This window comes from Leptosomus discolor, chromosome 19, assembly GCF_034619465.1.
Source record: "Leptosomus discolor isolate bLepDis1 chromosome 19, bLepDis1.hap2, whole genome shotgun sequence".
In the NCBI taxonomy this organism is placed as follows: Eukaryota; Metazoa; Chordata; class Aves; order Leptosomiformes; family Leptosomidae; genus Leptosomus; species Leptosomus discolor.
This window is the reverse complement of record NC_141409.1, coordinates 12384527-12398750: the sequence shown is the minus strand read 5'-3', so window position 1 is coordinate 12398750 and position 14224 is coordinate 12384527. Positions and strand designations below refer to the sequence as shown.

At 50.9% G+C, this 14224-nt stretch overlaps 1 protein-coding gene across 1 annotated transcript; it reads left to right on the top strand.

Moving 5' to 3' along the window:
• The first annotated feature begins 684 nt into the window (after positions 1-684).
• RBM18 (RNA binding motif protein 18) lies at positions 685-13456 on the top strand. Its single transcript, XM_086475669.1, has 6 exons — positions 685-708; positions 810-926; positions 6995-7121; positions 8351-8437; positions 10272-10357; positions 11745-13456. The coding sequence occupies exons 2-6, from the start codon at positions 814-816 to the stop codon at positions 11902-11904; spliced, it is 573 nt and encodes a 190-aa protein (XP_086331795.1). The 5' UTR covers positions 685-708; positions 810-813; the 3' UTR covers positions 11905-13456.
• The last annotated feature ends 768 nt before the right edge of the window (positions 13457-14224 follow it).

Genomic DNA, 14224 nt, shown 5'->3' with positions numbered 1-14224 from the left:
ACGCGGACGGAAAACCCGGTCCCTCCCGGAGAAGGGCGCGAACGGCTGCGGGCGCCGGGAAGCTGCCGCCGACGGCCACCGGCGGGACCGGCCGTCACCGGCGGGACCGGCCTCCCCCCGCCCTCTCGGCCGCGGGCTCCTCCCCGCCGCTCCGAGGACGCTCCCGGGGGCGCCCAACCCCCGCGCTGGGGCACGACGATCGTCCCCCCTTCCCCCCCCGCCGCCCTCGCCCGGTGGCGGCGGGGACCCCGCGGCCATCCCGGAGCCCCGCCGGGGCCGCCCTGCCCCGCCGCACGTGCGCACAGGCCCCGCCCACCGCGGCCACACCCTCCCCAGCGATGCCCCGCCCCTTTCGCTGACCCTACTGCCTATTAAGGCCACGCCCCTCGTCTGGCCACACCCACCACGGCTCCCGCGCGCCCCGCCGGTGCCTTGTCGAGGGCCGGGCTGCCCCGCCCGCCGGACCGGGCCCGGGAACCGGGGACCGCGAAGGGAAGGGAGGGGGAGGGCGGACGGGGGAGGGGGAGGGGGAGGGTGGGGGTGGCCGCCCGCCCGCCGCTTCGCTCACCGTCGCGCAGCCGTGCGCGCTCCAGCCAACGTCATCGGCGCGCGCGCCGCGGCGTGACGTTACTAAAACGGCGCCAAGGGCGTGGCGAGGCCTGCGCGAGGACGGAGCGGCCGTGGCCTGCGCGGTCCCGCGGTGTCATGGTGAGTGCGGCCTCGGGGCGGCCTCTTTTCCCCCCCCCCCGCCCCCCCTTCCCGGCCCCCGCCCGCGTCCCCCTCCCCGCTCTCACCGGTGCCCTCCGCAGAGCCATGGAGCCGGGGCGCCAGACGCTGCCGCTGGAGAACGCCTCCATCCTCTCCGAGGGCGCCCTGCAGGACGGGCACCGCCTCTGGATCGGCAACCTCGACCCCAAGATCACCGAGTGAGTGACTCGCGCCCTCCCGGTACCCCCCCCCCCCCCGTCAGCGGGCCCGCCTCCCCCGGACCCCCATTCCTCCGGGGCGCCGCCTCCCTCCCGCTACCCCGCCCCCAACAGTGATACCGCCCCCCCCTCGCCCCGTTACCCCCATCACCGGGGACATGTGCCCCCCCCAGATCAGCAGCGCAGCACCCCGGGCAGTGCTGCATCTCCCCTCCCTGGTGTGTGTGTGTCCCCGGACGCTGGCGTTCCTGCCCTGTCCCTCCCCAGCCCTGGCTGCCCCCGAGCGCTGCTCACCCTCCGGTGCTGGGGGCTCGCCCGGGTGTGGGAGGGCTGACAGTTTGGGGGGACCCGCGCTGGGGGTGCCCCCGTGCCCAGCAGAGCAGCGCAGGCTGGTGTGGCGCACCCAGCTCTTGCCTCTGCCCCTCAGCGAGGGGTGATGGTTGCCCCACTCCAGCAGATTTGCCCACTGGTGCCGGCTCCCACGGCGCTGCGTGAGCAGCCTTGTGTCTGCTCGGTGCCAGCGGGTGGCCTGGAGCGTGTGTGTGTGTGTGTGTATGTGGGGTGTCTCCACGGCCACGCTGACCCCTCGGACCAAGAGGCTCAGAGGCAGGTGCTTAACTACGGCAGATGGCGGTTCTGTGAGCCACTGCACCGGCTGGAAGCCCAGGGGTTGAAAACACAGAGCCGTAGAACACCAGATTGGGAGGAACCTCAAGGTCCAACCTTTCTTGGCAAAAGCATCTTTGTTTTCTAGGGAAACGTTAGAATTGTAGGTTTGAGACTTTCTGGGCGACCAAGAGCTTTGTTTTGCTATTTTGGTGGTGTCAGCAGTGGGATGTAGGTTGAACGGAGGAAAGTTACTCGAGTAACTGAGTAGTAGTGACAAAGGGTGCGGTGTGGCTGGCTGCTTATAGTGGACAAGTGCATACATCGAACGTGTGTGTGTGTATGCACTTCGTGTTTTCTCCAGGCTACAGATAATTATCTTCTGAGCAAACATAATATTTGAACAGCTAAATTGTGAAGGAAATATGACTTACTGTCCCGTATTTAGATACTGTGCTGAGAAAGCAGTAGGTCGTATTAAAAAAAAAAACAAACAAATAACAAACCCCAGACAATGCAGGGTTTATACACTTCTAAAAAACAAGCATTTTTGATTAACTATTGCTTATGTCTGCCATGGAATACTTTTTCCTCCTGCTTCTTTTTGTGTGTGTGCAGGTGCTAGGTTTTTATTCTAAATGTGGTTCATCTTAACAGAGCGGTTTTCTAACAGCCTCTAAATGGAATCATTAATGCATTGTGCTTTTCAGCCATTCAGCTTTGGGTGGTTTCTGCATTAATTACCATTCTTATCCCACAGCTACGTTACTCTGGTTTGTCTATGTTCACTGACCACATAAAATTAGATATAGGAGTTCTTGGGCATGTTGTTTGCTGAGTCCTTAAAGACTCAGGGAACTGGGTTAGTGTGCAGGGAAGAATAGTGGGTGTTTGTAAGTGCGTTAGATCCTTTGCTTCCTGGGGTGATCGTTGGTGGTGTTTTTAAAGACCCTTTCAGTCTAGGCTGTTCCTCTGAATCTAGGCCAGACAAGTTAATAGCTTTATGTGGCAAAATTTACCATTTTGATAGCTCGGGGGAAATGAGTTTTGTGGGTTGCAGTCAGCTCCTTGCATGGACAGGCTGTTCCTTTTCAAATAACCTATTGCAGCTGCATGAATTCAACGCTGTGGGTATGGACACGGCTGCCCTGGTACCCTTGCTGCCAGGGACTGTGTCCAGGGCAGCATTGCAGCTGTGGACAAGGGGCTTTATTCCCTAGAGTCGTCAAACCTAGACTGCTGCCGTGCTAGTGAATGTTTAAAGTTTGCCCAGTGATGAGTGACAGTGCTTGTTTCTTATTTCAGGCTTTATAATTCTGTGTCTTGCTTTTGGGTTTGCTTTAAAAGCGGCTATTCTCTCCTGCAAACCATATTGTAATCTCCATTTCCTTGTGAATAAAAAAGAACAGAAAGTTCCTTTTAACACATTGTCAGTGTAGAGAGAAAGAGTGCGGTTCTATGTCGGGTCAGTAAGTTTCTATAAATCACCTTGAGCCTTAACTTTCTTATCCTAAGGGCTTACATCTCTGCTCATAGTTGCTCATCTGAATTATCCCTGCTGAGGTTACTAATCACATGACTAAAAACATACACCTGAAAACTGAATAGCTGTTTCTTCATTTGCTGCTTTTATCTGGTTTTTAAAGTGTTGCCTCTGCAATTTCTGTGTTAGATTTGTTTAAGACAGAGTAAAGTTGATTGAGTTGTTAGCAGGGTTAATAACTGGCTGTGACTTTCTTGAGCAGAAATGAGTTCAGAAAGTCTTGAATTAATCCAAGACTTCCATTTAAGAGAGCAACCTATAGCTGCAATCAAGCGCTAGGGAGTTAATAGGTAACGTACACATTTGAGCACAAGCTGCAGCAGTAGGAATTTATAAATGTAGGGCTGCCCGCAAATTACAGCCTGCCGCTGCTGGCTGACGGGAGGTTGTTGCACTCACTGAGTGACTGTGACTCAGATGGGAGTCTCAAAGGACCTTGAACGCTGACGTACCCTGTGAACTGGGTCCTGATCCTGTGCAACCCACTCTGGGCGAACCCACTCTAGCAGGAGGGGCAGGATCCCCTCCAGAGGTCCCTTCCAGCCCCCACCACGCCGTGATTCTGTGACCCTGTTCTCCGCGCAGTTCTGATGCCGAACGGTCCCTGCTGCGGGGCCTGCCGTGGCAGTGCCCGAGGAGAGCGGCAGAGGGTTGGTGCTGGGTTTGGTATCGCTGGGCCAGGACGCCGTGGAGCGCCCTCGCCATCACCGCGAGCGTTGCCTGGTGTAGCGCTTGTCCCCCCCCCCCAGCTGCGCAGCAGGGCGGGAGGTGTGCTGGGGCACAACCCTTTGTCCCCGTCCCCTCTCAGTGCTCCCACCCTGTGGGGGGAAAAACCCGTCCTTTGGTTACGCCGCCCAAGCGGAGCAGGACTGCCGCCTCTGCCCGTTGCTGTTTGTAAAGCCTTTTGAGACTTTTCGACCCTTTGGGCAGGCAAACGTTTCATTTCCAGCCCCACAGTTACACATACACGTTATGTGGTTTCCAGTGGCCTTTGAATGACCATTCATTTTCCAGGGGTATGAAATAGCGGGTGTCCAACTTCCTTGGCTGCTCAGCCGCTTGTCTACGATCCCATCTTGATGAGTCTCACCTAGAAAACAATGTGTGCGAAGTTGTTGTTACAGACTCCTCCTGGCTCCCAGTGGGGCAAAATTCTTCGCCATAATAGGTTTCGCATGTGGCCCGGTCCCTCTGCGGTATCCTTGGGACAGCATTGTTCAGAGGAAGCCTTGCCTGGGTTTGAATAGCGCTCGGGGTGCCAGGAGGAAGAGCGGAGGAAAAGGAAATGGGGGAGCTGCTGGTTTGTCTCGCATTCACATCAGATGACAGGAAGTGGAAATTGAGGTTGGCTGCGGTGAGCTGCGCGGCGCGGTGGGGCCACATCTGTGCGAGTGACTTCCAAGCTCTGCGTAACCCAAGTTGTTGCCATAGTAAAGCTTTTTACATGTTCTCACTTACTTTTTTTTTTTTTAAAGGCTTCTGGTTTTCCGTGGCAGGTCTGCCTTCAGTACTGAAGTCCTCTTGGCTTGGAGAACTACTTGTCAAGTTACTGCTAATGCCTTCACTGTATTAACAATAACAAATCATAACCGCAGGCTGAAACTTTTAGGTATATGAGACTTTGGTTCTGAGCTGTTCCACGGAGAGTAGGTGACCTGCAGTTGTAAAAATGGCACGCGTGGGTGGTGGAAAATAGCATTTTCATCCTGTACGATCTAAGGATTTAACTAAAATAGATGACATTGGTTGCTTCTAGACGCTTAATGAAATTTGTTTTAAAGCAACAACCACCACTTTGCTGCTAAGAAAGTATTATTTAAATGCAGAGATTCTCAGGAAAAAAAAAAACAACCCACAAAGTATCCCTTTTAGCGGGGCAGCGGCAGGGTTTTGTTAGCGATGAGAATCATCGCTGCCCTTCCACTGCCCCTGTAACTGCCAAAAGGGGAGCAGCATTCCGGCGGTAAGGATGGTATTTGCATACTGCTGGAATTGCAAGTGCTTTTTGTAGCAATATGTTTACAGAAACAAGCCTGAGGTGCGTGTACATATTTTGGAGGCTCTGAAAGTTCAGCATGTGGGGTTTTCTATACATCACGTCTCCAAAGTTAGTGTTTTTACTTGTACATCTGTGACTGCTTGTTGGGTAGCTTGAGGTGCGGTGGTGAAACCCAGCTGGGGTGTAACCAGCTCCTTTTTTTTTTCTTTTTCTCCCTGCTCTTGCTTTCTGTCTCCCTTGCCTTTTGAGCAGAGGCTGAGGGTCCGTAGGCCTCTTGGAAGATCGTTTGCTTTGTCTTTATTCTGAAGGATGTAGGAAGCTTTCCATAATCAATTACAATGTGTTTATTCCCCTGGGAGATAACTTGGCCCTTCTGTGCCGCTCGTCTGAACGCTCGCAGCACCTTCACCTCTTTCAAAGTGCATATCCTGAATGTCCACCGTGACCCATCCTGTGAGATGACTCACATTCCTGGAACTTTCTTGCCTGGCTCCTGAAGCTTAACAAAGGGCTAAAGCCTTTTTCAAACATCCTATCAGGCTTTATTAGGAAAAATGTTGTCTGCCCTTCCTATTTGGACTGTCCCTAAAGTTGCCTGGTGCATTTGCCTGTCTGGGGCCACTACTGACCGTTCATGTCTGGACAGGCAAGGTTTCATCCAGCGCCTGGTGCTCCGTGTGTGCGTTGGGTTGTCCTGGTAGGCTTTGGGTTATCCTGGAGCACTGAGGGTCCTCTTGCAAGCTGAAAATTTGGCTTAGACTACGTGGCTTGCTGACGAATGCTGTGCAGCTGATCGGGAGAAGATGAGTCCTGGCTAAGATGCCCTTAGACAATTCTTAAATGCTAGGGATGGGGTCAGGCAGTGAAATGGAAACCAACACTTTTTGGGGTCAGCTAGTGGTGTTAAACACTCTGATCCCAGGGAACCGAAAAAAGCTGCAAAGACCTTCCAGGATTAGATGTGGCCTGTACAACAAATGTGCTCCTTATTTTAAGTTGCTCAAATACTAAGCAGACAGATTTACTCCGGCTTTCCCCAGTTTTATTGGAAACAGCACGCTCCCCGCTGGATGGCAGGAAGATAATTGGCTAAATAAGTGTCTGACTTTGATGTGCATGTTGCTGAAAAGCTGTCTGAGCTAGAAGCACTGGCAGATTTGGCCTGGATGATACGGAGGTCTGTCTGGTGGCTTTTTTTTTTTTTTTTTGCCTGGTCTACTGTCAATTCCTGGCTGCAGTTTGTTCTGCTTATTCTTCTGTCTTCCTGCTTCCCCAGCTCTGCCAGGCGCGTGGGAGGGCAACCGCATTTCTGTGCGATCCGGCCGTGTCCTTGTCAGTGCGCTGGCCCTGCTTGGCACGGGGAAAGGACGGGGCTGGCAGTGCTCCTGCAGGGAGAGGGAGGGCAGCAGGAACAGCGGGCATCCCGAGGGAGGCAGGGTGCTGCGGACTGTGGGCTAGGGCTGCTTGTGCAGGGAGAGGGCTACAGCGGATGGAGCTTCACGTCAGGGCTAGGGACGGGACGCAGACGATGTTTATGCTTGATAGTAGGTGTGGTTTGGAGAGGCAGGAGGCAAAGCCCTCCCACACCCCTAGGGAGCCATTGTATGGTTGTCCAAAAGCCAACTATTAATAGATCTTCTGCCCTTCAGCTGGCACCGCTGGGAGGGAAGCTTTGTGCCTTGGGGTTTTAGAGCGGTGGCTGATAGCACAGCTTGGAGCTGTGGGTGCTGAAGGGCTGCTGTACGGGGCGCCCGCCTCTGTGGGTGTGTGGGGATGTGTGTAGGACACAACTGAACTGCTTCTGTTACGGAGTGTAGAACGTGTGTGTGTGTGTGTGTGTGTGTGTTCGGGGGGGTTCCCCTCTGTCTCCTCACTTTCAAGGTGATGAAAGGTGTCATAAATGTCTTCTCTCCCCTTCAGATACCACCTTCTCAAACTCCTTCAGAAGTTTGGCAAAGTAAAGCAATTTGACTTTCTCTTTCACAAGTCGGGTGCTCTGGAGGGACAGCCCAGGGGTTACTGTTTTGTGAACTTTGAAACCAAACAGGTATGTAGCTTTTATCTAAAATTCTGATTTAAATGATGGGCTTCCTTCCCCATCTTTTTTTATGTCAATGTAAAGCTAAAAGAGGAAGGGATACATTAAATGTCTTGTCTGCACAAACCCACAGGCTCTAACAGCTCCACTCTGTGACAGCCACTTTGTGACTCCTCCTGGAAGGAGCCATAGTGATTTCCTTTCTCCTCTGCTGTCTTTTCCTGAATCCTGCTTTCTAATGCTGGTCAGAAAGGAGCAGTTCTTTGGTCCACTTCTGTAGTGAGCTCGTGGGGTTTTACCCTGGAGACGCTGTGGTCCACACAGAGCCTTGGATCAGCCTGCCAGCCCACCCGAAATCCAGGTCTGCTCTGAAGGCCTTCTGGTTTTCCTTTTGGCTTCATGAATGCGCAGACACCAGCTCGTGTGGTGCTGCCAGATGTACAACATGACACATCTGCAGCGTCCTGGGGTGAACTGTCCCTGCCTGTCCATCTGGGGTCTTAGCTCTTGTTACAAATCAAAATTTCAAGCCATGCTCAGCTGCAACATCGGAGTTGTAGTTATTTTGTCATAATTCTGTTAGAATCGTTCAAAAGTGAGGGTTTGGAGATTGCTTGTGGTTGTATGACCTCACCTTTTTGTTGTGCAATTGCCGGTCAGGGTGTCAGAAGAGCCCTGGCACGGTGTGTTTGCTCTAGGAAATTATTCATAGCGAGGTGGAACAGCGTTGCAACAAAAATCTTCGGCTTCTGTGAATCAAGTTTTATGGGAGTGTCCCAACACAGATTCCACTGCTGAGCCTAGAACGGGACCAGATGGGTAATGGCCCCCGTGCACACGAGCAGGACCTGCAGTAAGCACGTGGGTGTTAGAGACGCGTGGAAACGCTGTAATGAGTCACAGTATTTTCTAGAGAAACGCCTGTAGTATAAACCTCCCTCAGAATGCTGTTCCAGTGGCCTCTCTGTTTGGTATTTTCAAAACTCCTGATCGTTTTCCCCATTTCCTTCCCCAAAACAAGTGAAAGAATAAACCAACGAGGCTGGTAAGAGTCTGGTTACTCAGCTGTTGGAGTCTTCCAAAGATATTCCTGGAGTGGGATACGATGGGATAAACCTTCTCTGCTGTCGGTTAGCTGTACTTACAGAAGGCTGAGGAACAAAGAAAAAAGGCTCTTTACATCTGAGTCAGTTTTGACTAAAGACTTGGTTTGTTTATTGAACTGTCTTCCTGTGCAGGAAGCGGAGAAGGCGATCCAGTGTCTCAATGGGAAGCTGGCCCTTTCCAAGAAACTGGTGGTGCGGTGGGCCCACGCGCAAGTCAAGGTGAGCTGCTTGTTGTGAATAAGAACTGCCTTTCATTTGCAGAATTGAAAAACTTTAAGGAACAATTCTTATCAAGGCTGTCTTAGCCTGGCAAGATAATTTCAGTCTGTTCAAGGAAATAACTCCCGTAGAAGCGGCGCTGACAGTGTAACACTTCTTGTCCACCTAAACTGTGCTGGGTTAGCTGTGAGTCGGAATAGGGCGTTTACTGATGTTCTTTGTAAGGGAACGTCTGAGCAGAGCGGTGGGAAGAGATTACCTCTGTACGTGTCCAGGGTTTAACTTTTCCCAAACTTAGTGAGTGGTTGGCTGAAAGTTTGAATCCTTCCCTTTGTGGTTTTTACTCCCTTTTTGGATAGGAGATGCATGGAAATTCGCAGTTACCGAGTGCTCTATTACTTTGTTCTACTTCTGAAAGTACTTATGTGGCAGCAGCTCTAATTACTTCTGACTTTAAAGCGACACATTTCACATCTAAGCTAAATATCCTTTTATCACTTACTCTGTCACATAAAATACCAAGTTTTTAGTATTAGCTTAGGCAGTACCTTCTGGAACATCCTTGGTTTACATTTTTAAAATTCTTGTCTTCTTTCTCTTGCGATTATTGGCTGCCTGGTATTTGATAAAGCAATTTATTTTGAATAACTTTCTTTGTAGATAAATGGATTTTGGGGGAGGCAGGGAGAGGAAGCCGTTTGTTGCTGTTTTCGTTTGGGTAGTTAGCTTTTAGCGTGCGTTGATTATCCAACGAGCGGCTTTCTAACTTTTCTCTTACCCAGTATGCTAGCGCAACTGTTTTGGATGCTGAAACAACCGAAACAGGTATCTTTGTTAGAGGAGACCATGCTGTTTTAATTATTGGCTTCAAGGGCTCCAGGCTCTTGTCAGCACATCCAAGCTTGCGCAAATCCAGTCTCCATTTCCCTCAGCTCTGTAGCTACCAGAGCGCCACGTGCTTCCGGATGCCTGAAGAATGATCAGGCCGTAAAAGGAGTTTGAGCCAGAGGAGTGAGCGTCTGCTCCGCCGCGAGGTCGGCGGGGTAGCTCGGTGCTGGGCTGGCCAGGGTATGGCGAAGAACACACATAAACAGCCCTTTGGTTTGCCTGGCGCGCTCTGATCAGTGCGTGGAAAGATTTCACACCACCAAACTTTTGCTTATTGTAACGAGTGTTTATTTTAGACAATACCAGCACCATGCTAAGTAGTTTTAAAATGAGTGGCCAAGGCTTACCAGACCCTGTCGGACTGAGCTGCTCTGCTGAAAAACAAACCTGACTTTATGCCAAGCGAAATAAGGAAGCAGAGTGCTGTGAATAGTTCAGGAGGCCCGTTGCCCACAGATGACAGACTTGCAAGCTGCTTTCTACAGAAAGGAGGTGGTTCCTAACTGGTCTTTTTTATTATTATTATTCCTTTTTTTTTTTTCTTTTATCCCAGCACTGCACAATTTTGTGCAGTCGTGTGCTTGGGTTACCTTCTGACTCTGCAAATATCTGTATAAAGAGCATAGCAATACAGTGCAGCTTAAAATTTACTGTCTTTGCTTCATGCCTTCTGTAGAGGGGGACCAGAAGCAGTAAGACAGGATAAGGTTTAAGGATCCGTAGTACAATGCACGTAAGCGTTCGGTATCAGAGTCTACGTTCTGTGTCAGTGCTAAACAAATGTTATGGCTGGGACTTGTTCCAGTGTTTGGCCACCAAAATCATTCCTAGCAAAAGCTTCACAAAGTCTGAGGTGATGTTAACCCGACTTTCAAGGGTGTCTGTGGGCAAATGCTCCTTTATTTGTAATTCCGGCTGACTTCAGTCCTTGGTCTCTTGTTCGCAGAGATATGATCACAATAAAAACGAGAAGATCCTTCCAATCAGTCTGGAGCCGTCTTCCAGCACGGAGCCGCCCCAGTCTAACCTAAGGTAGGAGAAGGGGTGGGCGAGAGGCGAGCAAAGCGTGGGAGTGGCAGGGAGCTAACTTCTTCAGTTTCAGTAAGATCTAGGGTGGTTGGCGTTGTGTTTGTGCTAAAATCCAAAGGTGGCAGAAGAGCTGTTTTTAAAAGGGCAGGGTGCTGCAAAGTTGCTCATTTGATGGGGGACGCTTCAGACTCGGAGGTTCATTTTCTCGTGTGTGAAGCTACTAGGGCAGTAGGAAGGAAGGGGGTCAGGAGAGGAACTGGGAATGTGTAACGTTCCAGCTCCTTTGGCCAGAATGTGCTTTGTGCTTCTTGATGTGGATTTCAGTGAGAGTTTTTGTACTGTACTAATGTGATTAAGCAAAATGCTTATGAGCAAGAGTTTCTACTGTAGTGGCAAAAGATTAAAACAAAATCGCAGGTGGCACTTCACAAAACTAATTTATTTTTCTTTTGCTGGTGTTGGGGCTGGTAGGTCTTCTCTGCGGGATGCGGTTAAAGCCTCCAGCCCCTCCGTTTACCTGAAGCGTGCAGCGCCGCTTTGCTCATTCACAGTTCTGTTGAAAGGGGATGTGATAGTCCCCTGTGTTCTGTCGGTGGAGCCCTGTAAGGAAGCAGGACTGGGGATAATTAATTTGCCTCCAGATAAAATGAGCGTGGGATTCAGAAGTAACAACGTTAGGAAGTGATGAGCAAGAGAGACTTGAGTCCTGCAGATATTTAGCTATGTTAGTGGCACAAAGGAGGTGTTCTAGTGAGGATGGGTGCTGCAAGAAGCCACAGCAGAGAAGGGAACATTCCTCTGGCTGTAGGGAATGGAGGACAGCGAAAAACAAAAGTCCTAGGAATTTGGGGTGTAACCTAGGATGGCTTCTCCTCTTGGGATAAACCCTGCTAATGCTGAAATAATGTTTCTTCCTGACCTAATTAGAGTCTGGGGTTTTCCCATCCCGAGAGGTCTTGTAGCTGGGAGGAAGTCTGGCTTTCATTTCTCTGCTGTTTCCAGCAGCCTCGTCTGAGCTGCGCTCTGCTGCCCATGCTCAGACCTCTCGAAATGACATCACTTTCCATGAAGTAGGGAGCCTCGTGGTGTACTTGTGTCGCTCGGTGTCCTCAGGAAAGTGCTGAGTAGGTGCAAGGACCGTGATTCTGTGGTGCTGTGAGAGATCTTGGGGGAGCAAATCCGTGCTGAGGACGGCAATGAAATAGCGAGGGCTTTCAGCAGTGGGTTCCTGCCTCCCAACTCCACGCTGCTCGTGAGTGCAGCGGTGGGGGCTGCCCGGCCCCTCCTCGTGTGACTGGGTGTTTGCGTGTCGTCGGAATCTCTGGGTTGCTGTAGTCTGATTCCGTGTGAAGATCAAGCTCAATTTCTCTTCTGCTTTCCCTCTTTCCAGTGTCAGTGCGAAAATAAAGGCCATTGAAGCCAAGCTGAAAATGATGGCAGAAAACCCAGATGCAGAGTACCCTGCAGCACCTGTTTACTCTTACTTCAAACCACCGGATAAGAAAAGGACTACTCCTTATTCCAGAGCTGCCTGGAAGTCTAGAAGATGATGCTTATGAAGGGATAATGGTAGCAAGAAACACTGCTTTGTATACCTGGAGTCCTCCAATGCTTTTGTACTTTGTAGAGTGAGAAGGATGCGGCCACCTGAGCACGCCACCGCTGTACGTGGCACAGCGCTTTGTGGCGCCTTGGGTGGTCTGCTGAATGCTCCTTGCTGCCAGTGCAGCCTCACAGCTGAAGGCTGTTCAGCAAAGTAGGTTCCCTTCAAAGCCTCTGATGAACAGGCAGACAACCTCTTGTTAGTGTGCATTCATTAGCAAGATTAGAAACAGTAACCAGCGCATGGAGTAAAGCACATCCAAAAATACTCCATTTAACTGATTACTTTTTAAAGTATTTTTGAACAACAAGTATTCCAATTCGTGTTTTTAATGGAGGGGAAGCACTTGGTTTTGATTAACATTCTGTAGTTACCATGGAAAACTTTTTCATCTCAATAAAACTCATTTTAAATAGGTTTTGCAACACTTTTAGTAACTGTGCATGCAATATTTTATATGCACCAAAGCAAAATTATTTTGCCTTTCCCTTTGCAAACTTTAAGGTGTTACTTTATGGTGTGATAACCTTAAGATAATGACAGAGCACGAGTGTTTTCAGAGTCATCTAGGCTGTAGGTCTGTGCCTGCATGTAGGAGTTAGTGTATTGAGGTCTGCGCTGTGCCCTCAGCCTGGAGCAGCAGTGGCATATCTAATGTTTGCGTTCCGTAATCCCCTTCAGGGGTAGCTCTTCACAAACCAGATGTGACAGCGTGAGAACGGCGCTGCAGCCTCCCAGACATCTGTCAAGCACGTGACCTCAGCGTTTGCCCACCAGCCAGCCCAACTTGTGGTGTTCGCTGGCGGGTAGAGGTGGTCGGTCGCCTCTCGGTGACAAGTGGCGAAGCGGCTCTGCTGCCTGCGGAGGTTTCCCTGCTCCGGGCACTCCGCGTGCAAGTCCGTTGGGTGGCGTTTTGCTTAAACCGTTGGATCTGCAGCACGTTGTTCTCCCGAAATGTTACCTGCAAAGCTGAAATCAGGAAAACAACACTGTCTGGCAGCGATTCCTCCTTAGTACGCCCAGCGCTGGGACTGTGTGTGCAAGGGGGCTGTTGGTGTGTGCTCACGGCCCAGAGGGGCTGGCCTGATTTTGCTGAGGTCTTGCTCTCCCGAGTCCTGTCGGTGGTGAATCCTTACCTCATCCGTCACTCTTGAATTGCTTCCCCCAGCTTGTTAATGGTGGCCTCAAATGGGAGGAGGAAAATAAATTTTAGGCAACCCCCCGGTTTCTGTCCGTGGGTGTTGCTCCTGGGCATCGTGAGGTGAGGTTTGTGCTCCTGCCTCCGAGCAGAGCGCGCGTCCTGCTGCCGAGCCGAGCCTCCGGAACGGAGCCGTGCGTGTCTGTGGTGGATGGATTGTTAAAAGCCCGAGTTGTTCAAAAGTAGGTCTTGTGCTGTTAAATATTTGCTTTCTAGTTTTTTGGGTACCTGAGTGAAGAGAAAAGTAGTATCGTTGGGAGTTTGTACCCCTGTGAATGTCAATAACAACCCGTTTACACTCCTCTGTGAACAGCCTGTGTTTTGTTCTTGCGTGGTCTAACGTTTGTAGTCCTTGGGATCTGTGTCTGTTATTGAGGACAGCCATCAATTCTATTTCTATTAGGAACTTAGAAAATACCGATATTCAAATTGGGTATGTGGTTGTGTTCCCACCAGAAACGTGCTTTGGTGTTTATTTGTATTTAAATACAATTTGTTGAAATTCTTACGGCTCTAAATAAACGGTTAAAATGGATGTTTTCCTCCAGGAAAGTGAGGGTGGCGAGCAGGAAGTGCGGGTGGTAAGTGCTTGGCATCAGCTGCAGTCCACTGATACAAATCTGGGTACAATAGCATCAGTCTTTTTTTCTGTTCTTTCTTTCAATTTATTTTTTTTTTGCGCTGCCACAGTCACTAACAGAAGTGCCTTGTCTGTCCTTCGGCCAGGCTCAGACCTGGGGGAGCGTTACTGCAGGTCAGTGTTTGTGTCGGTCGCTCCCGCTGCCGCCAGCCTGGCAGGCGCTCGTGCTGCCTGCGCTTCCCAGGAATGCTGCGGCTTCCCGAAGGCCCCGAGCCCCTTCAGCAGCTGCCGGCGATAGCGCAGCAAAACCAGGGAGTTTCTAACCCCGGAGCTGGGAGGAGGTAAATGCTCAGTAATTTTTTTTTTTTCCCATGAGCATCAGCTCTGGGCCTTTGCACACCAACCGTCACAAAATAGGGTTGAAGCGCACTGGGAAGCGCGGCATCGCTTTGGTGGAGGATGCGGCTGGCTCTGAAGCCGTGAGTACCG

What these genes read in the sequence shown, in the direction of transcription:
- RBM18 (XM_086475669.1), top strand. Translation starts at nt 814, where the DNA reads ATGGAGCCGGGGCGCCAGACGCTGCCGCTGGAGAACGCCTCCATCCTC. An exon ending in CTCGACCCCAAGATCACCGA is followed by an intron (nt 927 to 6,994) that starts GTGAGTGACTCG and finishes TCTCCCCTTCAG; the next exon opens with ATACCACCTTCTCAAACTCC. An exon ending in CCGCCCCAGTCTAACCTAAG is followed by an intron (nt 10,358 to 11,744) that starts GTAGGAGAAGGG and finishes CCCTCTTTCCAG; the next exon opens with TGTCAGTGCGAAAATAAAGG.